The sequence below is a fragment of the Palaemon carinicauda genome, chromosome 18, assembly GCF_036898095.1.
Source record: "Palaemon carinicauda isolate YSFRI2023 chromosome 18, ASM3689809v2, whole genome shotgun sequence".
Classification (NCBI taxonomy): domain Eukaryota; kingdom Metazoa; phylum Arthropoda; class Malacostraca; order Decapoda; family Palaemonidae; genus Palaemon; species Palaemon carinicauda.
The window spans coordinates 67,992,050-68,014,123 of NC_090742.1; the positions used below are offsets into that span (position 1 = coordinate 67,992,050).

At 46.1% G+C, this 22,074-nt stretch overlaps 1 protein-coding gene across 1 annotated transcript in view; it reads left to right on the forward strand.

The window, feature by feature from the left end:
• The window catches only part of E(bx) (nucleosome-remodeling factor subunit NURF301 E(bx)), a 120,752-nt gene that overhangs the window by 27,082 nt on the left and 71,596 nt on the right, over positions 1–22,074 (forward strand). Inside the window, exons 2-4 of the mRNA XM_068392490.1 lie at positions 5,759–5,999; positions 6,247–6,368; positions 21,422–21,630. Coding sequence (XP_068248591.1) covers positions 5,759–5,999; positions 6,247–6,368; positions 21,422–21,630 — 572 coding nt within the window. The remainder of the gene's footprint in view (positions 1–5,758; positions 6,000–6,246; positions 6,369–21,421; positions 21,631–22,074) is intronic.

Here is a 22,074-nt window from a genome sequence, read left to right on the forward strand (position 1 = left end):
CAAAAATATATATAACAGAGAACACATATATAATGAAAAAATAACAAATAAATTGTATTTTTCCTAACGATAGTATTAATTTTTTCACATCGCTAGCACTCCGAGCGTTGTCTCAGATCTCAGATCGCCAATCTCTGGCTCGCCGATCGCCAACTAGTCTATCGTCGAATTATACTGCTGTTCCTCAGCTTATCCGATCATCCATCAGCTCGCCTATTTTGCTGGGCTCTGATCGTCGGCACGCCAATCACCAGCTCAAGCGATCATCAGCCTACCTTGCGATCACAAGTTGGTGATTGCCGATCGCTGATCACCATGCCGTTCGCCGATTGTCTGCATATGCTTTCACCCATCGTCGATCTCCAAATTACTGATCGCCAATAGGCATTTCGCTGATCGCCTTTTGCCTGTGACCTCAGACTCTCCATTGTCTTGTCGTTCACCCGCCTTACAGCTCTCGTCAGACCAACTCTTCTTGCCACCTGCTCGCCAACGAACTCTGGTTCGTAACTCTGGTTGGTTCCAGCCACCCGGTTGCTCATCCTTCGATGACCCATTGGCATGCAGCCATTCGCCATTTGGCAATGGTTAGCTGCTCGCAGACTTATGTAGTGGTTCGCCGTTCACCTTCGCCTCTTCGATCACCAACTCGATGGACGACAGATCACCACTCACCAACTCACCAGGCAACCTTCGACTACTCATCAGTCACCATCAGTTCGCTGTTTGCCAATGGTAAGCTATTCGCCTCTCACTAATGGTTAGCTGTTCGCTTCTCAATAACGGTTAGCCATTTGCCGCTCCCCTATGGTTCGCTGCTTACCATCAACTCACTGATTGCTGTTTGCTGGCATTTCACCACTCAGCAGCCTTCAACTATTCACCAGTCACCCTCTGCTCAACGTCCCCCAGAGATATTGGAAGGAAAACGACAGCAGCTCTTTTCCATCGCACCGATCCACTGAACAATTGGCAGGCGAACAACAGTCCCCATCAGCAGCTCGTCGACAGGTGACTACTCGCGAGGACTCTTCGACTGTACAGCGGCCACGGAAACCAGCCCTTGACCATCGTCAACGTTCACCAGAACAGCGACGTTCTAAGGAACAGCATCACCACAGCCTCGGGTGGCATGGTTGGAAACAACCTGGCTCTCATTTGAAGGGGATAGGGTTCGATCCCAATATGAGATAGAAATTTATTTCTATTTTGAACACGATATTGTGTTGATTTCTCATCCAAGGTAAGGTCAAGCGTTGCCTGGCCAACTTCTCCATCAGTTCAGACCAAGTTCTCTCAGAGGGGAGAGTTCTTATCCGACTTTCCAGCCTTTGCTTCTTAAGGAAATCCTGAGGCATCTCAGAGAAGTTTCAAAACCCGGGGAGGATTCCACCCTTTCCTCTAAGGGTGGCCAACAGAAGACTGTAACACCTATACCTTCGGTGCTAGAGGCCTTCTCTCCGAGTAAAGAGTCCAGGGACCCTAAAAAGTCCTCATCGAGTACTACAAAATGCAGCTCGTGACCGAACCCCAGACAATCTCCGTGATACGTTCAGGGTACAGTATCGCATCTCGTTCACTCATCTCTCCCTTCATTGGTTTTTAATACTAGTAACCCTTTATTTTTAAAGATTTTAGAATGGATTTTTATTATTGGACTGAGAGGTATAATGGTTTGATTTTGTTGAGTTCCTGCACATGTAGGTGTGTCTGGGAATGAGAAGGCAGATTTACTGGCGAAGAAGGCTGCATCCGAGTTGCTACCAAGAAGGTATCCCATTCCCTGTAATGATTTCCTACCTACCATCAAGAAATTGTTTCATAATAATTGGCAACCGCACTAGGATAATCTAAATGGCAATAAAATGAGAGAATTAACAAATATCATATCTTCTTGGAGGTATAACATGATGCCCCGAAAGTGAGGGAAGTCTCTTTGTCGTTTCCGCATTGGTCACACTTGGTTGACACACAAGTTTCTGCTAAATGGCCAACACCAACCATATTGCGACGACTGTTTGGTACCCTTGACAGTGAGGCATTCGTTAATCGAATGACCCACTTAAATTACTGAAAGAAGTACACATCTGTTTGAGGCTCAAAGTGAGGATGGCTGGTTCATCCTTGCCAAGATTCTCGGACATGATGTGTCGTACAAAAATAATGGTATTTTTAAATTCATTTCAGAAACAGATTTTCTGAAAGCTATCTAACTGTTATAAGGATATTTTAGCTTTTATTGTTTAAACTGAATTGATATTCATTTATTTATTTATAACAAATAATATCGGGGTCAATGACCTTAGATGTCAGGATGCCAGATAACTCATAATCAATCAATCATCAATGAGCTCCTATGCGAAGGGATCCGCAAAGGAGCTAGCCCTTTGGGCCGAAGTCCACACCATGTTGGACAAGGCCAGACAAGTGGTAAGACCACGGACTTCAGGTACACGCTGAACCTAAAGGATTCATGCTTCCAAATTTCAATCCATCTGTCTTCAAGAAAGTTTCTGAGATTAAGTCTAGATGACAAGAAATATCAGTTCAACGGGCTGTGCTTTAGTCTCTCCTCAAGGACCCCAGGTCCTCACAAGTGTTCGCCCTAGTGTCATCCTGGAATCATAGAACCGGCATCCATCTCTTACGTTTCCTGGACGACTGGCTGGTGGCTGATTCTAGCCGACTTGTTGGCAATCCTTCGTCAGCACCAAGACAAACTACTGAGGCTTTGCCAAGATCTGGGGTCCATGGTAAGCCTCGAGAAGTCATCCCTGCTTCCCACGCAAAGACTGGTATACCTAGGAATGATAATAAACACCAACCTCCACAAATCCTTCCCATCAGATGACAGGGTAGTGAGGCCTTTTTTCAGATGAGAAGAGCTCCCAGCCCAGAGGCGACCATGTTACCTCAGAAACCCATCATATCTAACCCGTCTAGTTCTCAACAGCCGTCTCAGGATATGATCCCTCCAATGGCAACAAAAGCCCAACGGGATTCAGGCCTTAGATTCCCCGGACACTGATCTTCACAGGACCAGAGGAGCAGACGAATCTGGAGTGGTGGGTGACAGACGAGAATCTGTTGAAGGGTGTCAATCTTCTCGTCCTTCCCCTGGACTTGTTGTTGTTTTCCGATGCGTCGAAAGAAGGGTTGGGGCTCACGTGCTGCATCACGCAACCTTAGGCCTTTGGTCAGAGTTCGAAAAGTAACTTCACATAAATCTCTTAGAGATGAAGGCCATCTGTCTGGTCCTTCAAAAGTTCTATCAGTTTCTTGTGGGTCATTCAGTGGTGGTAATGAGCGAAAACACCATAGAGGTGGCTTACATCATCAAGCAAGTAAGTACTTTTTCACAGCCCTATCCCATTTGGCAGTAGAGATACTGAGATGGGCAGAAGTTCACTCAGTTTCACTATCAGCTCGCTTTATTCCCTGCAAAACGGATGTGCTCGCCAAGAATCCGAGCAGAGTAACTCAGATAGTGGGTACTGAATGGTCTTTGGATCATCTAGTAACCAACAAAGTCCTGACTTTGTGGGGTTCTCTGACTGTGGATCTGTTCGCATCGTCCCTGAACTTAAGGCTCCTGTTATACTGCTCCCCAGTCCCGGTCCCCAAGGCTCTCTGATAAGATATATTTCAGAATAACGGTGGGACAACATCGACGTTTACGCCTTTTCCCCTTTCTATTTGAGGAGGAGAGTACTTGACAAGGCCAGAACATCGGTCAACCTCTCAATGACCATCATAACTCCTATGGCATCACGCAGAATGGTATCCAGATCTTCTGCAGCTCCTATCGAAACTTCCTCCATGACACGATCTACTCAGACAGACACATACCAACTTTTTCCAAAAAGAGTAGCTTCGCTACGTCTTCGCACCTGGAGACTATCCAGCTTCTCCTCACTGGTTAGTGTCGTAGAAAGGGTACCTCTCCACTTGGTGCCACTATTCCAGCAACAGCGAAGTTCTTCGAGTATTTGTGGGAGAAAATGCTCCCATTCCTTTAAACTGAAAGGAGTGGACATTTCCTCATCGCTGGAACTTTCCCTCCTCATACGGAGTTATGAACTTACCTGTTCTGAAAACAATATAATAACAATCCTGCTTAGTGTTAGATGTACTTTCTTACTGAGATTATTGGCCTCTGGGTCCTATAGAGGCTGCTGCTGAGGTTTTCTAAAGAAAATGTTTTTTTAATTTATAGTTGTTCCGTAACTGGAATACAAACCACGCTATTTATTAGGGGTTATACTTTCGGCGGAGCTGAAATGACGAGCCATTAAAATTTTGAGAGGGTTAACTACCCACACTGCTAGTTAGACGAGCCATTAAAATTTTGCGAGGGTTAACTAACCACACTGCTAGTTAGCGGGGTAGTAACTAGCGGTGTGGGTAGTTAACCCTCGCAAAATTTGAATGGCTCGTCATTTCAGCTCCGCCGAAAGTATAACCCCTGTGTGAATGAAAAGATTTGACTGGCTCTTATTTTCTTCATCCTACCCTCTCGTTGGGAAAGCAGCATCCTGGGTTCTCTGCATAAGCTGACCTCAAACCACTGCAGGAAAACCATGCTCCCTTGTGTACCTAATATTAAGCTAATACTGTTGCGTCCCCATACTCTGGTGAGGTGGTATTGGGAAAGTCTTAGTTACATCAGTTTTTTCCTACAATAGACTTGGAATAACTTTACCTAGACAGTCACACTTCTGCATGTCTCAATTCACAGTTTGTGTAGGCCGCGCACCTTGCGTAGCAAGGTTTTAGCGAGGGCAGGAGTACTAACATACTCAGATAAGGAGCCCCCGGGTAAAGCCAAAAGCTAGATTGGCAGGGACGTCCACCGTTCCTAATGGGTTAGTCACCCCTAATAAATAGCGTGGTTTGTATTCCAGTTACGGAACAAATGACAAATTCGTAGATAATTTGTATTTTTCCTGACTATACAAACCTTAGCTATTTATACAAACTTGCCCGCCAGCCCTATCCCCCTTGAAGTCCTACCTCCAATGGCTCGTCATTTCAGCTCCGCCGAAAGTATAATCCCTGATAAATAGCTAAGGTTTGTATTTTTAGGAAAAATACAAATTATATACGAATTTGTCATTTGTACATAAGCAATCCCTTTCGTCAACTTTTCATTTACATATACTCTATAACATAGGTCTATTCCCTATTTTGGATGTAGGGTATCTTCCACTTTGTTTCCAAGATCCTTGTTTAACTGTTTCAGATGTTGTGTTCTGTATGTATGGACATCCTTCAGTTTGTATTTATTCTCATCTTTTAGAATAAAGCTTCTATCGTTTTCGTGTTTCTCTTCAACTTTAATATCTCCCCTTTTCAAAGTTCGTAGTTTTCCTCCTATGGTCTGCAGATGGTTGGTAATATTTTGTCATCACTGTCATATTATGAAGCCTGTTGGTTTCATCATGGTCCTTAGGACTGTACATTATTGGCATCCCTCCTTGATGGGTAATCATGAAAATAGCCTTGCATTGCTATGAAGTGTAATTACAATATTGTAATTTGATGTATGGAAATGCTGTTATGTTTAATATTGTACAATGCATTACATATGGAAAAGAATTTATTTTGAATTGTAAAGTTTCATTGGCATGTCAGCATGGTTTTACTGTTGTATAGATTAATAAGTTGTAGAGAGTAAGTGAATATTGTTTACTGTTTTTAAAGAATACTATACTATTTTGATGTTGACTAATAAAAAAAAAATTTTTGTGTGTTTTAGGTTGCAAGTTTTGCAGTTTTTATGCGACCAGTTCCTTCAGACATCAGTAGTGAGGGAGGATTTGTTAAGTGAAGGTAAACTACGTTACGATGACCATTGCCGTGCCTGTCATAAAACTGGTGACTTATTGTGCTGTGATTCTTGCTCTGCCGTGTATCATTTAGATTGTGTTGACCCGCCATTACAAGATATACCTGGTGAAATGGAAGATTGGACTTGTAGTGTTTGTACTGCTCATCAGGTAAAGTATCTCTCGACGAATACTTTTTACAATACTGTACACAGCACTAACTTACAAGTGATATATTTTGTAGGCAAATATTTTTTTACATTCTAATGGAAAACATGCTATATACTGTACGCTAATTGGCCATAATTATTACATGTTACGTACAGTACATCAAATAGTAATGATACTGTCATAAGCACTCTGTAAGATTGAATCCAGTGGCTAGTTTAATAGTTTCTATAGAAATATATATTTTCAGGTTGAAGGAGTAACCGATTGTATTTCTCCAATGGAAACCTCAGGCAACCTGTGTCGGCAAGATCCGTTGGGATTTGATCGTCATGGAAGGAAATACTGGTTCCTAGTGCGAAGACTTTTCATGTAAGTTTTTTCTATGCAGTGGTCCAGTCTGGGACAATTGATAGCTTACATGTTTAGGTTTGTGGTGACCTATTAGAAACATCCCTACCTGGCAATCGGCTGGACTGGTGTTCAAGTCATCAAGCTTGATAGTAACTTTACCATCCTTGTGAGCTAAAGAGGGACTTTTGTGGTAGCCTATAGTTCTACATGCTGAGTCATTAACAGCCTTTGCCTGGCTTTCCTTGAGGTGGAGAGTGGTCTTGGGCACTGATCATATGCATGAGTAGTCAGCCTCTAGGGCATTGTCACTGTCCCTTGTCCCTTCCATTAATGATGAGCCTTTAAACCTAGTCATTTTATACAGTTTTTACTCCAAAGAGTTTTACCTTTGAAAGCCTGTACCATATTTTGTCATAGATTGACTCCTTAGGGTTTGGAGTTTTTCCCCATCAGAAATTTATGGAAGAAATCATCCCAGTCCATCTTCCTAAATGCTTTCAATACAGCCCTTTTTTCATTTTTGTTTAATCTAAAATAGATGACCATATGTTTATAACTTTTTGGTTTGAGTTTCTGTGACAATACTTCTTTGTAACCTTTCCTGGTGGGATACCTAATGGGGTGAAAGGGTTTGTGTATTGCCATGATCAGCAAAGCTGTACTACCAGGGTCACCTATAATAGGTTGGTTTGCTGTGAGCAATTAGACAAAAGTCTCCCACCATCACCAATCTGCAGTTAGCCAGTGTGATAATGAAAACTGGCCAAACTCCAGACATTAATAAGGACATGACTAAGGCCTTTGTCCTGCAGTGGACTAGAAATGTCTGCGTCTGATGTTGCTTTATTATAAAAACAATGAATCATGGTGTTTGGGAGAATCATCAGTGCTAGCATGGTGGTAAAATATGGCTATGATCAAGTCTTCCATTTCTTTCACTGTCTTTTTTGCTTTCTGACAGCAACTCAAAGGCAGAGTGCCAAGTGACTTATGTCATTCTCAGGCACTTTATATCTGCCACTTGGAAGCATTTTATATTGTTTGGTGGCAAATAATTATATATCTGATTTTCCTCATTTTCGTACCAAATCTTTTTCCTATATATGAGGGAGACATCACAATCCCCACATAGAGTTTCATGCTTTTTTCCCTGTGGCAATTAGGAACTTGAGATAAGAATGAAATTATGAATAAAAGAATAGCAAATTCATGATATATTGGTGGTAAATAATTGGCAAGATTTCAATACACATGTAGAAAGAGACTCATGAGCAAGACTGGTTAGCATTAGTGTATTCTCATATCTCTTACTTGGCAAATTTAACACCTTTAATCTATTTATCATCTTTTTACACTTTATGCAGCTTTCATTGTAATCATAATGTAAAAATTGTAGATATATAAAAAAGTAGAGTATGTCTTAAAGAAACCTACCGCTAACTTTTATGTCTGAATCCCATATATTGTAGTACATAAGAAATACGGAAAATTTATTCCTCAGAAAATCAGGGAAAATGGTCAGTATGTGTGGGCTACTATACTAAATAGCTTTAGCTGGAATTTTTGACATAAAGGTAAATAAGTAGGTACATAGGTCTTAAAGGGATCGCCTACATGACCTGATGCTTTTGAGTGAATGTATAAAAAATAACTTTTTAGAAATTAACAGTTTTTTTTTATTATAGAAACTATATACAGTACAGTAAACTCTTGAACCCCCACTCCCAGTTAAATTTCTTTCTGTCATGTTCTCTTCTAATCCATGATCATATTTAGCTCTTTACCCTCTTTAACCCTTTTACCCCCAAAGGACGTACTGGTACGTTTCATAAAACTCATCCCTTTACCCCCATGGACGTACTGGTACGTTCGTGAAAAAACCTGCTATTTACATTTTTTGCATATTTTTGATAACTTCAAGCACATTTTTCAATATTAAACTTAGCTGGTGATCATATAGCTGTCAGCTCTGCTGCCCGACAGAAAAACCTAAGGACAAAATACGCCAGCGATCGCTATACAGGTGGGGGTGTACATCAACTGCGCCATCTGTCGAGCAGGTACTCAAGTACTCCATGTCAACACAGAACCAATTTTCTCTCTGTCGTGCCACTGGCAAGACCTACTAAATACGCTGTTACTAACTGGATTTGTTTTCACAACTATTTGGTGAAGTACACTATTCCAGTTTTGAGCTTTCGCTATGCAGGGGTTTTATCTTCATCTCAAAACTTGAACTCGTTTTGGATAGATTTAATTATGGTGACAAAGAGAGTATGGACTCTCTTTCACTTTTAAATGGCCGACCCTTCCCTTAGACGGAAGTGTGTTTAGGTTTTTAGTAATTTTGCTTAACACGTTATAGATCTATATATTTTATATCTCTCCGCCTTTATTAGGCCTCTTCGATTAACTTTCCATTTTTTATAAACATATAAAAAGAAATTTTTATGTTTTGTTTATATGCGACCTTTCCTGATAGTAGGCGGTCCTAACTTGGAACCGAAGTTAATCAACGTTGAGCCCGTTATATCGTATTTAGCCTTTAAAGAATTTAAAACTTTTTAAATTTAATGTTTTATGAAAGAATTTCTTTGATAGTCTCGTACTGTTTTCAAAGATGAACTAACGTTTAGTTTTTTAGACTACGCAGTTGTTGACGTTCAGGACGTTCAACATGCGCTCTATCGTTACGATAGAGAGAGAGTGTATCACGGTTTCACTTTGCAGTAAGAGTAAACCGATTCTGACGTTTCGTTCATTCTTTCTTAGCTTAAATGGTTTAAATTCTAAATTAAAGGAACTTTTTATTTGGAAAACCTTTCAGTTTTTTCCTTTAGCCAAATAACATGTTTTGACGATATATAATTGGGCTCTTCTCTCAGGTGCGAAATCAAGAGAGAAAGAGAGAGAGAGATAGAGACGGAGGGAGAGAGAGGAGAAAAAACGTTCCGTTCAAGCGGGTAACGTTGTTCTCGTGTTACTCTCCTCCCTAGTCGCTGTACGGGGAAGAAGGTAAAACGTTTCTAGGGTTTTATTCTTGTCCCCAGGCTATGTGCGGTGAGAGATTGTAAACGTAGTTTATTTGAACTAGTGTTTAGTCTCTTTCCCAGCCACTGAATTCTTTATCTTTATATATGTTTTCTGTTGCATTATACGACTGTTTTCGCAATTACTACCTTTTAATGAAGGGTAGGATTGCGTGTTTCAGGTAGAAATCAGTAAAAGTTTCGATTTCAGTGAAATAAGTGCAAAACAGAAAATCGAAGTGATAAAGTGATATGCGCAAAGTGTTACAGTGTTGCGTCCGAGGGTTCGTCTGTTCGTGCCTGTCGTTCACCGAGTCCGGGACCTCTTGTAAGCTCCCAAGCCCAGGGGAGAAGTAATGTCGAACGACTTATGGGTTCGTCAGGCCTTGATCAACGAACAGATGTTTCCCTCCGTGGTTTCGGGCGTATCTACCCAAGATCGCCCCACCCACACAAAGACGAGAGAGCCCATTTACTTCTCGTCTGCGGAAGAGGTTTCTCGTAAGAAACCTTGGACCAAGGTCTCGCAGCTTATTAAGCGCAAGTCGGTCCCTTCTGCGCAAGTCCAACGGCCCAGGTGTAGCCACTGGGTCAGTTCGGACTCGCTGCAGTCTTCCGATGACTGCACACCTCCTAAGAGAGGCAAAGCGGTACCGCAACAGGCAGTAACACCGTCTGTTGCCGCACCTGCTGCTGTAGACCCTAAGTGGTCTTTGCTACAGTCTATGCAGACACAGTTAGCATCTTTTATGCAGGAGTATCGTGCGGAGAAGGTTGACGCTGCACCCGTTAGCCTACAACCAACCACGGTTGTGCGTACAGTAGACGCTGACGCTACCTGCTCCCGCACTCCGCCTGTGAGAGTTCCACCACCCATGCGCAGTGTACCCTGCCAGCCGCACGTTGACGTTCACAGACGCACGCTACACTCCGTTGACGTTCGCGAGTTACCACAACAACAGGAGGGTGGAGTTAAGTTGCTTTGTTTTGATGTTGTGCTTCAACCTCCACAACCCACTGTGGTTACCGCTACTCGCCCGCAGCAGACTAGTCAGTCAGGAGTAGAGGCTTCCCCACACAGCTATGGTTGTTGCCAGCTCACAGACTGTCAAGCAGTTACATGACGTTGCCTTCTGGTCTGCTACTAATGCACCAGTGCTGTATGTCCTCACGCACCTGTTGTGGTTGACAGTTCAGTTTTTGACAGTTCACAGACTGTCAAGCAGTTACATAACGTTGCCTTCTGGTCTGCTGCTAATGCACCAGTGAGACCCTCACTGAGATAACCTAGCTTTTCTCGGACAAGGTTCCTGTAGATGAGAAAGTGCTGTTCTCCCTCCTACTGATATTCCTTTGAGGACTCTGTCATTTGGAGAGGAGCCTTAAGCTGCTTAGTCTCCTATGGACTTTAATTAAATCATGATGATTTTTTAAGGATCTTCGTCCGGATCTTGTAACTGCTGCTCCTTGTTCACCTAACGTCAGAACTTACACTAGGCCTAGCTACTTCGAAGCCGTTGTTGTTAAGCTAGTGCTCTCTCGCTCCCCTAGAGAGCGTTACGTTGGCTAGGCGACTGGTTTTTGCACCAGGAGGAGTTTTAGGGATACAGCCTTTGATTTCCCTTCTTGTAAACTGGCTTATAGAGCGAGAGTCTGATAGGACACGAGAGAAGTTCTCGGCTTGGGAGTTCATGCCTCTGCCCAGGTAGACTTCTCAATTCTGGTAGACTCGCCCTGGCGCCTAGCCAGGAGACGCTCCAAGTTGTTTACAGGTCAACTTCTCAACTTTTGTCGAGCCTTTGAAGTTTTGCTGTACTATTATGTCACACATAACAAGGCTTCCAGGGATGGTAAATGGTTCCGCCTCAGTCGCTAACCCCGTCTGTTGCCACACCTGCTCCCGTAGACCCTAAATGGGCTTTGCTGCAAGACATGCAGTCCAAGCTTGTGTCCTTGATAGAGGACTTAAATACGGAGAAGAACCTTCTGGCCAACAACCTTCCAACCGGTTGGTTGTGCGCCCTGTTGACGCTGAGGTATCCTACTCGCGTCTGCCAGTTGAGGTGGTTCCTCCACCGATGCGACCCAGTGTGGGTTGCCAGTCGCACGTTGACGTTAAGCGACGCTCGGAGGTGGTTGTTGACGTTCAGTGTGTCACTAGGAAGACGTTCAACAACCAGCAGAGGTGACTTGTTGTGACGCAGTGCGTCAACCTCAGCAACCCGGTGGGGTGTTGACTGCACAACCCAGACAGTCTAGACAGTTTCGGGTTGACGCTGTACTTCCTCGCGCACCCATGGTTGTTGACAGTTCACAGACTGTGCAGCAGTACCATGATATTGCGTCCGGCTCCGTCACGCATCCACCAGTGCGACCGGATTCAGCGAGTCAGACGTTGCCCACTCCGTTGCCGTTTCCTCATCAGTTTCGGATGAGGAACCCTCTGATGAGGACGTTGCTGAACAAGATGATCAACCCCCAGCCCTGCTATCCATCCAGAAGATGCTGAAGAAGGAACGCTGCCCAGTCAGGCTGTGGATGAGTCTGGTAGGGACACTGTCATCCGTGGATCAATTTGTGTCACTAGGAAGACTACACCTCCGTCTTCTTCTATACCATCTAGCTTTTCACTGGAAAAAGGACAAGACGCTAGAAGCGGTCTCGATCCCGGTTTCCGGAAAGATAAAGTCTGGTCTGACTTGGTGAAAGGACTATATCAACCTTAGAGAGGGTCTTCCCCTGACTGTTCAGACTCCCAACCACGTTCTCTTCTCGGACGCATCGGACGTAGGCTGGGGTGTGACATTAGACAGTAGGGAATGCTCGGGATTATGGAACTCGAGTCAAAGGACAATGCATTTCAACTGCAAGAAGCTACTGGCAGTACGTCTGACCTGGAAAAGCTTCAGGTCTCTCCTTCAAGGCAAAGTGGTGGAGGTGAACTCGGACAACACCACAGCTTTGGCGTACATCTCCAAGCAAGGAGGGACCTACTCTCTGACATGGTACGAGATCGCATGGGACCTCCTCACCTGGTCAAAAGGTCTAGACATTTCACTAGTAACGAGGTTCATCCAAGGCAACTTGAATGTCATGGCAGATTGTCTCAGTCGGAAGGGACAAATAATTCCAACAGAATGGACCCTCCACAAGGATGTATGCAAGAGACTTTGGGCCACCTGGGGCCAGCCAACCATAGATCTCTTCGCAACCTCGATGACCAAGAGGCTCCCAATATTTTGCTCACCAATCCCGGACCCAGCAGCAGTTCATATAGATGCCTTTCTACTAGATTGGTCACATCTAGATCTATATGCATTCCCTCCGTTCAAGATTGTCAACAAGGTACTGCAGAAGTTCGCCTCTCACGAAGGGACAAGGTTGACGCTAGTTGCTTCCCTCTGGCCCGCGAGAGAATGGCTCACCGAGGTACTTCGATGGCTAGTAGACGTTCCCAGAACACTTCCCCTAAGGGTGGACCTTCTACGTCAGCCACGCGTAAAGAAGGTACACCAAGGCCTCCACGCTCTTCGTCTGACTGCCTTCAGACTATCGAAAGACTCTCGAGAGCTAGAGGCTTTTCGAAGGAGGCAACCAGAGAGATTGCTAGAGCAAGGAGAACATCCACCCTTAGAGTCTACCAATCGAAGTGGGAAATCTTCCGAAACTGGTGCAAGTCAGTATCCGTATCCTCGACCAGTACCTCTGTAACTCAAATAGCTGACTTTCTCTTATATCTGAGGAAAGAACGATCTCTTTCAGCTCCCACTATCAAGGGTTACAGAAGCATGTTGGCATCAGTCTTACGTCACAGAGGCTTAGATCTTTCCAACAATAAAGATCTACAGGACCTCCTTAAGTCTTTTGAGACCACGAAGGAGCGTCGTTTGGTTACACCTGGTTGGAATTTAGACGTGGTACTAAGATTCCTTATGTCAGACAGGTTCGAACCGCTACAATCAGCCTCCCTGAAAGATCTCACCTTTAAGACTCTTTTCCTGATATGCTTAGCCACAGCTAAAAGAGTCAGTGAGATTCATGCCTTCAGCAAGAACATCGGATTCTCATCTGAAACGGCTACATGTTCTACAACTTGGTTTTCTAGCCAAACACGAGCTGCCTTCTCGGCCTTGACCAATATCGTTCGATATTCCAAACTTATCGTATGGTTGGAAATGAACTAGAAAGAGTCTTATGTCCTGTAAGAGCTCTTAAGTTCTATTTAAAAAACCTTTACGAGGCCCGTCTGAAGTTTTATGGTGTTCAGTTAAGAATCCATCTTTGCCTATGTCAAAGAATGCTTTATCCTATTTTTATCAGACTGTTAATACGAGAAGCTCATTCCCATCTGAATGAGGAAGACCAAGCTTTGCTGAAGGTAAGGACACACGAAGTTAGAGCTGTCGCAACTTCCGTGGCCTTTAAACAAAATAGATCTCTGCAAAGTATATTCGACGCAACCTATTGGAAAAGCAAATCAGTGTTCGCGTCTTTTTATCTTAAGAATGTCCAGTCTCTTTGCGAGAACTGCTACACTCTGGGACCATTCGTAACAACGAGTGCAGTAGTGGGTGAGGGCTCAACCACTACAATTCCCTAATTCCATAACCTTTTTTAATCTTTCTCTTGAAATGTTTTATTATTGTTTTTGGGTTGTCCGGAAGGCTAAGAAGCCTTTCGCATCCTACTTGATTTGGCGGGTGGTCAAAGTCATTTCTTGAGAAGCGCCTAGATTAGAGGTTTTGATGAGGTCCTTTAGTATGGGTTGCAACCCTTCATACTTCAGCTCCTAGGAGTCGCTCAGCATCCTATGAGGATCGCGAGGCTCAGTAAGGAAGACGTACTTAAAAAGGCAGAGTAATTGTTCAAGTCGACTTCCTTACCAGGTACTTATTTATTTTATGTTTGTTATTTTGAATAACTGCTAAAATGAAATACAAAATACTTAGCTCATAATAATGTCAACATGTAATGCTGGTCTCTACCCACCCCCCTGGGTGTGAATCAGCTATATGATCACCGGCTAAGTTTAATATTGAAAAATGTTATTTTCATTAGTAAAATAAATTTTTGAATATACTTACCCGGTGATCATAGATTAAAGGACCCTCCCTTCCTCCCCAATAGAGACCCAGTGGGCCGAGGAGAAAATTGGTTCTGTGTTGACATGGAGTACTTGAGTACCTGCTCGACAGATGGCGCAGTTGACGTACACCCCCACCTGTATAGCGATCGCTGGCGTATTTTGTCCTTAGGTTTTTCTGTCGGGCAGCAGAGCTGACAGCTATATGATCACCGGGTAAGTATATTCAAAAATTTATTTTACTAATGAAAATAACATTTTGCAATATATTTTTTTTAAATTGCTCTAACAGCCTTAATTTTCGTCATAGAAAGTTCAGTTGGTCTCATTCTTTAGGAAAGTGCCTGAAGTTTCTCATAAAGTTATCAAAAATATGTAAATAGCAGTTTGTTCCAACACAAATACTTACCGAGAACTACTTTTCTTGGAGTCACTTGGTGATCTCTGTTTTTCGACCAAGGTTTTTGGCGCCGTTACCCCCCTACTCCGTTCTCTATATAGGCCTACCCCCGCCGCCAAAGAATGCGCCCCGAGGGCAGGATTAGGGCAGGTCACTGCTTCTCTGGGCCATTCTCGTCATTAAGTTCCTTGGTCGCGAGGTGTTCACACCTCACTTTCGTCTCTCTCGATCCTTTGTGTGCGTTTAGTGTTCCACGTGTTCCCAGCGTGGGGACTTGTGTTTTTTCGCAGTGTGCTTTCCCAAGTGTTCCTGTGCGTTCACTTTTCAACCGTGTGCTTACCCGGTGTTTAATTAATTTCCTTAAGTGCTTGTGTCGTGCGTTGTGTGCGTTATGGAACAGTATTCCTTGATTTACTTCAAGGAATTAATAGCTGAAGGGAACAATTTTATGATAAATCATTCTTCCTCCCCTTATCCTCGGTGTTAGCCGTGTAGGGGCAGCTTATGTTCCCCTTCAACCACGTGTCAGGACTACTGGTCCTGGAACGTAGTACAGTGAGTGCACTTCGGCACCAAGAGGAAGGATACATCCAGGAGGCTCATAGGAAGACGAGCCTCTCCTCGCCACTTAATTCCCGATGCCTCGTCGAAGAGATCCTTCTACAGCCATCTTCCCCTACCCAGAGTAGGGGACGAGGTAAGTCAGTTGCGGGGAAGTGCCCATTGCTCTTCCCCAGGAGTTTGAGTGGGTGCGGTATAGCACCAAGAAGAAGTAGGCGACGAAGGGTTCGCCTAAGAAGACTAGCGCCGGGCGTCTCGCCTGACAGAGCTTCCCTACCTCCCTCTCCTACCCAGAGTAGGAGACGAGGTTGGTTTATTGTGGAGAAAATAACTCTTAAGAAGTAGTTCGAGGTAATTACTACTTTCGAGAGTGTGTGGGGAGACGGAGTCCTGGTGCACAGGCCACGTCTCCTCTGATGACCCCATGTGGGGGAAAAATGTCCCTAATTCTTCTCCAGTCTCTTAGCGTATTTTTCAGTCTCTTCTGCAGCTGAGGGCCTCGCCGAGAAGGAGCCTCCCAGGTCTGTATTGCAGCGTTCCCCGGACCGGCAACCCAGGGTTTTTTCTCACCACGAAGGCCATCCTCCAGACGCAGATATAACCCTCGCAGGGAGAAATGCGAGAAGGCCTCTTCAGGCAGGCGTAAGACCGCGAAGCTTCCGGTTCACCCCGCCAGCGGGTGTAACCGGGCTTCTTTACGGGCAGCCTGGCCGAATCAGCACAGCTGGTTCGACCCTCGGACTTAAAAGGAACGGTTCCCTGCGTTGGATCAGCCCACGGGGATCCGCGTCAGCGTCCCCCAGCCCACCAGCGGGTGTAACCGGGCTTCTTTACGGGCAGCCTGGCCGAATCAGCACAGCTGGTTCGGCCCTCGGACTTAAAAGGAACGGTTCCCTCCGTCGGGTCAGCCCACGGGGATCCGCATCCGCGTCCCCCAGAGAGAATACACGAACAGTAGTCCTCGACGGTACGGCGATGCCGGTTCTGACCCCCGAACCTGGTGCGGAGCTCCCCGCCGGGGAAGACCGGTACCACCGCAAGGGAGTGCCTGGTATTCCAGAACCGAAGCGCCCGGGGAGTGCCCGGTGACCCGGCTCCTCGAGATCAAGCCGTAGAAAGGACTCTACAGGTAAGCGTAAGTCCCCGAAGCCTCCGGTTAACCACGCCCAGCGGGGGGAAACGCGCTTCTTGTCGGACGGCCTGGCCGAACCAGCCCAGCTGGTGCGACCTTCGGGTCAGAAGGAACGGTTCCCGCTGTCGGGTCAGCCCACGGGAACTGCATCCTCGGCACCCAGAGCCCTTGGGCCGACGAGAGTCCCCGCTGAACCAGTGTTGCCTGCGTTAACCCAGGCCCCTGGTGCGGACGTCCCCGCTGATGAAATCCAGTACCTCGACAGGACGGCGCCCCTGGCCCCAAAGAGCTAGACGTCCAGTCGGCGTGCCCGGTAACCCAGCTCCCCGGCCCCAAGCCGAGACCTCGACGGACGGAGAGGAGGGCTCCCTGACGGAGGACTCCGTCTATAGGAGAGTGGTTAACCTTTTCAGAAGGCACCACAAGTACCGGAACCTGCGACTACGGATGAAGTTTCCTGGAAATCAAGCCTTTTGAGGATCATGCAGACTCCTCCCAACCTAAGACGCCCCTAGCACTTCCTCTAACCCGAGATCTAGTCCTAGAGCAGGAGTATGTCGGCAAGGTAGTGGCCAGCAATGGCGGGGTCCCCCAACCTTTAAGGTGGGGTCAGCAGTAGACATCCTTAGTCAAGGCGTTTCAGACGGTAGAGCCTCTTCGGCCCCAGTCTGGTTCTCGCCAGCAGAAGCCTCCATGATGGAGAAATGTCGAGGGACTTAGTAAACGTCTCCTCTTGGCTGGACTGGTGGGCTTACACCTGCGGAGCTGTACAAGCCTCCTTTGACCCCGAGGACCCCGTCCAGCAAGGCCTACGGAGGGACCTCGTTACCTCCGGGGGTAAAACCCTTAGGTTATTGACATATCAGTCTCTCGCACTAACAGCTAACTGGGTGCCCTGGAAGCGAGACACTGTTCTGGCGAAGGTGTCTTGGAAGGTACCAGACAGGGAGACGCGAGCCATTCGCAGCTTTCCCCTGTGGGGAGAGTCTCTGTTTCCTCGGAAGGAACTAGAAGCCATAATGGAGAAGGTCTTGAAAAATAAGGAGGCTAACGTCCCCACACCTACGACTCCTAGGAGACCGCTCTATAAGAGGTCCGTCTCGTATAGTGCCGCGACACCCCAAGCCTCTACCAGCACTACGAGGAGAGAAGCCCCCCCTCTTCCTCCTGGTCCGCAACGCCTCAGCCCCCCCGCAGGGGAGCTCCAGCGCCCTCAAGCTCCTTCAGGCCGGGTTACTCCGCCTCTAGGAGAGACAGATCAGGCCGCCCCTCTAGAAGAAGATAAGAGTGGGGGGCCCCCTATCCCCGCCCTACCCTCGGGTTGGAGGATGCCTCAGACGTCATTGGCAAGCATGGAGGGCTCAATTAGCAGAACCTTGGACAGTGTCCGTACTAAAAAAGGGCTACAGACTTCCGTTCCTAACGGAACCACCCCCGCTTTTTCCGGCCAACCGGATAGAATGGCTAGATCCCAAAGACCCGTTAAAGAGGACCGCCCTTCAAGAGGAGGTGTCGTCCATGCTAGAGAAGGGTGCCATGGAAGAAGTTCTTCTCCCAGGGCCAGGTTTCTACAGTCGCCTATTCCTGGTGGGGAAAGCGACCCGGGGGTGGAGACCGGTTATAGATCTGTCAGCTCTCAACAGGTTCGTCAAGAAGACGGACTTCAAAATGGACACTCAGAATTCAGTCCTGCTGTCCTTGAGGGAGAAAGATTATATGATGACCATCGACCCCAAGGACTCATACTTCCAGATTCCGGTCCACACCTCGGGTCGGAAGTTCCTCCGGGTGAAATAGGGTTCCCAGATCCTGCAATTCAGGACCCTTTTCTTTGGTCTGTCAACAGCGCCCCAAGTGTTCGCGAGAGTCTTCACGGCTGTCGCAGTGGGGGCTCACGAACGAGGCATCCGCCTTATCAGATACCTGGACGACTGGTGGCTTCTTTCCGCCTCAATGGTCCTCTTGGAGGGACAAGGGAGAAGTCTCCTCCAGTTTTGCAAGGATCTGGGGAGCGTAATCAACCCGAAGTAGTCAAATCTATCCCCTTCCACCGGAATGAACTACTTGGGAATGACATTAGACATCGTTCGGGGAAAATTTTCCCTTCGGAGGATAAGATAAGAAACCTCAGGCACATTTAGTCAGCCGTTCCTGTCAGAACACCCCAGGAGGGCGAAAGACTGGCAGAGGCTGATAGGTCACCTGGTCTCATTGGAGAACCTAGTTCCCCAAGGGAGGGTAAGGCTCAGATCCATCCAATGGAATCTCAGGAACCTCTGGTGACAGACGGATTCGCAGCAGGTGCTAATCCCAGTCATTCCAGACACGAGACCCTCCCTAGAATGGTGGCATTGCCAGTCGAACTCACTCAAGGGGACGACCTTCAGGACCGGCCCTCCCGAGTTACTACTGTTCACAGACGCCTCCAACCAGGGATGGGGAGCCCTTCCCCTCGACGAAACGACACGAGAGACCTGGTTGGAAGGGGAGAGGCAACTCCACACAATGTCCTGGAGTTGGAAGCAGTCCAGAAGGCGTGCCTACACTTCGCAAGTCTGCTAAAGGGGAACACCGTGGCGTGGATGTGCGACAACGCCACGGTAGTGGCATACATAAAGAAGCAGGGTACTTGTAATCAAAGGAGTTGTGCGATCTCACCATAGAGAGTCTAGATTGAGTGGAAGAAAATCAAGGGGTGATGTTAGCAAGGTTCATTCCCGGGAAGAAATACGTTCTGGCCGACGGCCTCAGCAGAATGGGCCACATAGTAGGGACAGAATGGTCCCTTCTCCCAGGAATAGCCAAGCTCATCATTCAACGCTGGGGTTCCCCGGTGGTTGACCTCTTTGCAACAACCTCAACGCCCAACTCCCAGTCTATTGCTCCCCTGTACCAGACCCGAAAGCATCCTTAGAAGACACTTTTCAGCACAAGTGGGACAATCTGGATGTGTACACTTTTCCCCCTTTTCACGTTGATAAGACAAGTGCTCAGCAGAGTAAAGACGGCCCGAAACCTAAAGATGACTTTGGTAGCGCCCTGGTGGCCGGAGAGAGAGAGTGGTTTGCGGATCTAAAAGAAAGAAGGATATTCTTCCTCCACGGCTAAGAGAATGTCTCTATTCCTGAGAAAGTCGTCAACCGCGGTCTACCAGACAAAATGGACCTCCGTCGCGAAGTGGTGCTCTGAGAGGCACATTAGACCTCTTAAGGCCTCTGTCCCAGACATAGCAGATTTTCTGGTGTTTCTCAGGGACAAAGCAGGGATGTCAATCCCGGCCATAAAAAGGGGTTCGGGCTGCCTTAGGCCAAGTCTTCCTCCTGAAGGGCAGCGACCTGGGGGCCTCGAGACACATAGCGATGCTTGTCAAAAGCTTCGAGCAGTCTTGCCCCCCCTCAGGCGGGAAAGGTGCCCCAGTGGGACTTAGGCAAGGTCCGGAAGATGATGTGTCGTTCCCCCTTTGAACTCTTGAAGGATATCGTGAACAAAGATCTCACCCTCAAGGCCGTCTTCTTGCTGGCCTTGGCGTCCGATAAGAGAGTGGGAGAGATCCATGGTTTGTCATTCGACGTCTCTCACTCCGACCAGGTATCAAAAACCTCTTCGTTTCCACAGGTGTTAATAGGAAGCAAGTTTCCAAGAACACCATTTCCTTCTGGCTGAGACAGGTCATCGCTAGAACCTATGAAGAGGATAAAATGGCAGTGCCAGGCACTCCCCGGACCCATGACATCAGGGGTCTGAGCACCCCCTTGGCCTTTGAGAGAAACATGGCGGTGGGGCAGATCCTACAGGCAGGCACTTGGTCGCACCAGTCAACCTTTACTGCCCACTACCTCAAGGGTTATTCAAGGAAATCCTTGGACGGGTTCTCCATTGGGACAGTCATGGCCGCCCTCCAGGCTGTGTAGCGGTAAGGCCAGAGGCTGTCCCCAACGATGAACACATTCTTCGCGACTACATCCGGAGGGAATCGTCAGAAGAATTTTTTAAGAGGTAAAATCTTAGATAATAGCGTAAGGTTGCGCAGTTACCCTCAATCCCGCACTCTGATAGGCCCCCGCATTCCATAGCCCTCTAGGCCCTACGTGCCGAGTCAAGTGTCAGAATAGCACTCCCGCCTCCTAAAGTATAAGTCTCCAAGAAAAGTAGTTCTCGGTAAGTATTTGTGTTGGAACAAATCAAAAATTTTGAATAATTTTTATTTTTCCTAACATACTTACCGAGAACTACTTTTCGGGTAATGGCCCTCCCTTCCGTCCCCGAGTGCCATCCTTCCATTGCCAAGTTGGGCTATACGACGAACTTAATGACGAGAATGGCCCAGAGAAGCAATGACCTGCCCTAATCCTGCCCTCGGGGCGCATTCTTTGGCGGCGGGGGTAGGCCTATATAGAGAACGGAGTAGGGGGGTAACGGCGCCATAAACCTTGGTCGAGAAAGAGAGATCACCAAGTGACTCCAAGAAAAGTAGTTCTCGGTAAGTATGTTAGGAAAAATAAAAATTATTTAAAATTTTAGATTTTTTGCAAAGACGTACCTGTACGTCCATTGTGGTAAAGGGGTGAGTTTTGTTAAACGTACCAGTCCGTCCATTGGGGGTAAAAGGGTTAATCACTCGTGCATTTTACATTTACAGTACTTAAGTCCGTCACCTATTTTATGTGAAGGATTGAAAAGTACCTCAGTATGTATTCAATTTAGGCATGAAAGGAAAAAGTATATTGTTAGAACAGGTAGATATTGATAAGTAACTATAGGGGACAATAGATCTTGCATAGATTACAGGAACTGTTTCTGTTATTCTAATTATCTAACTGTTTCTGTTATTCTAATTATCTAACAACATTTCTTTCATTTTTGCAGAGAATCAGAGGATGGTGAGATATGGTATTATACTACACAAGCCCAGTTGGATGAAATTCAAAGTATGCTTGATCCAGCTGATTTAGAAGAAGATCTGTGCAATACATTACATGAAATTTTTCCTGAAATGAAAAGGCATATGGCTGTTACAGAGTCCCTCACCGAGGAAAACAAAGGGACTCGGAAAACATGTTTACAGATTGAAGATGGTAAGATTTCTTTTCAATTTAAAAAAGATACTGTTGCTAGTGAAAAATCATATTTTTATTAAACTATATTTTTTTTTATAAGAATTCCACTAATTATTTGATGCCTTATTTCTATGGATGAGGAAGCCTTAGTTGCACCAGCTTGTCTTACTGAAGGTTGAGAGACCATTACTGCTCTTGTTCAGACTTGCTTATGAGACCTTCATCCCTTCACTACGCAAGTCTCAAAAGAATGGCTAATAGAGTATTTTCCAAATGAGGGAGGAAACAGAGGCTATAATCTCTCAGGCCTAGCTATATAATCAAGGATGATTGGAGGATTGTAGACTGGAATGATCAGTAGTTGATCCTTGGGCATTTCAGCCCTAATGCTATGTGCATGCAAAACCTTATGTATCTGGTATTTAGCAATATAGATATATGATGGAAAGCTCAACAACACAA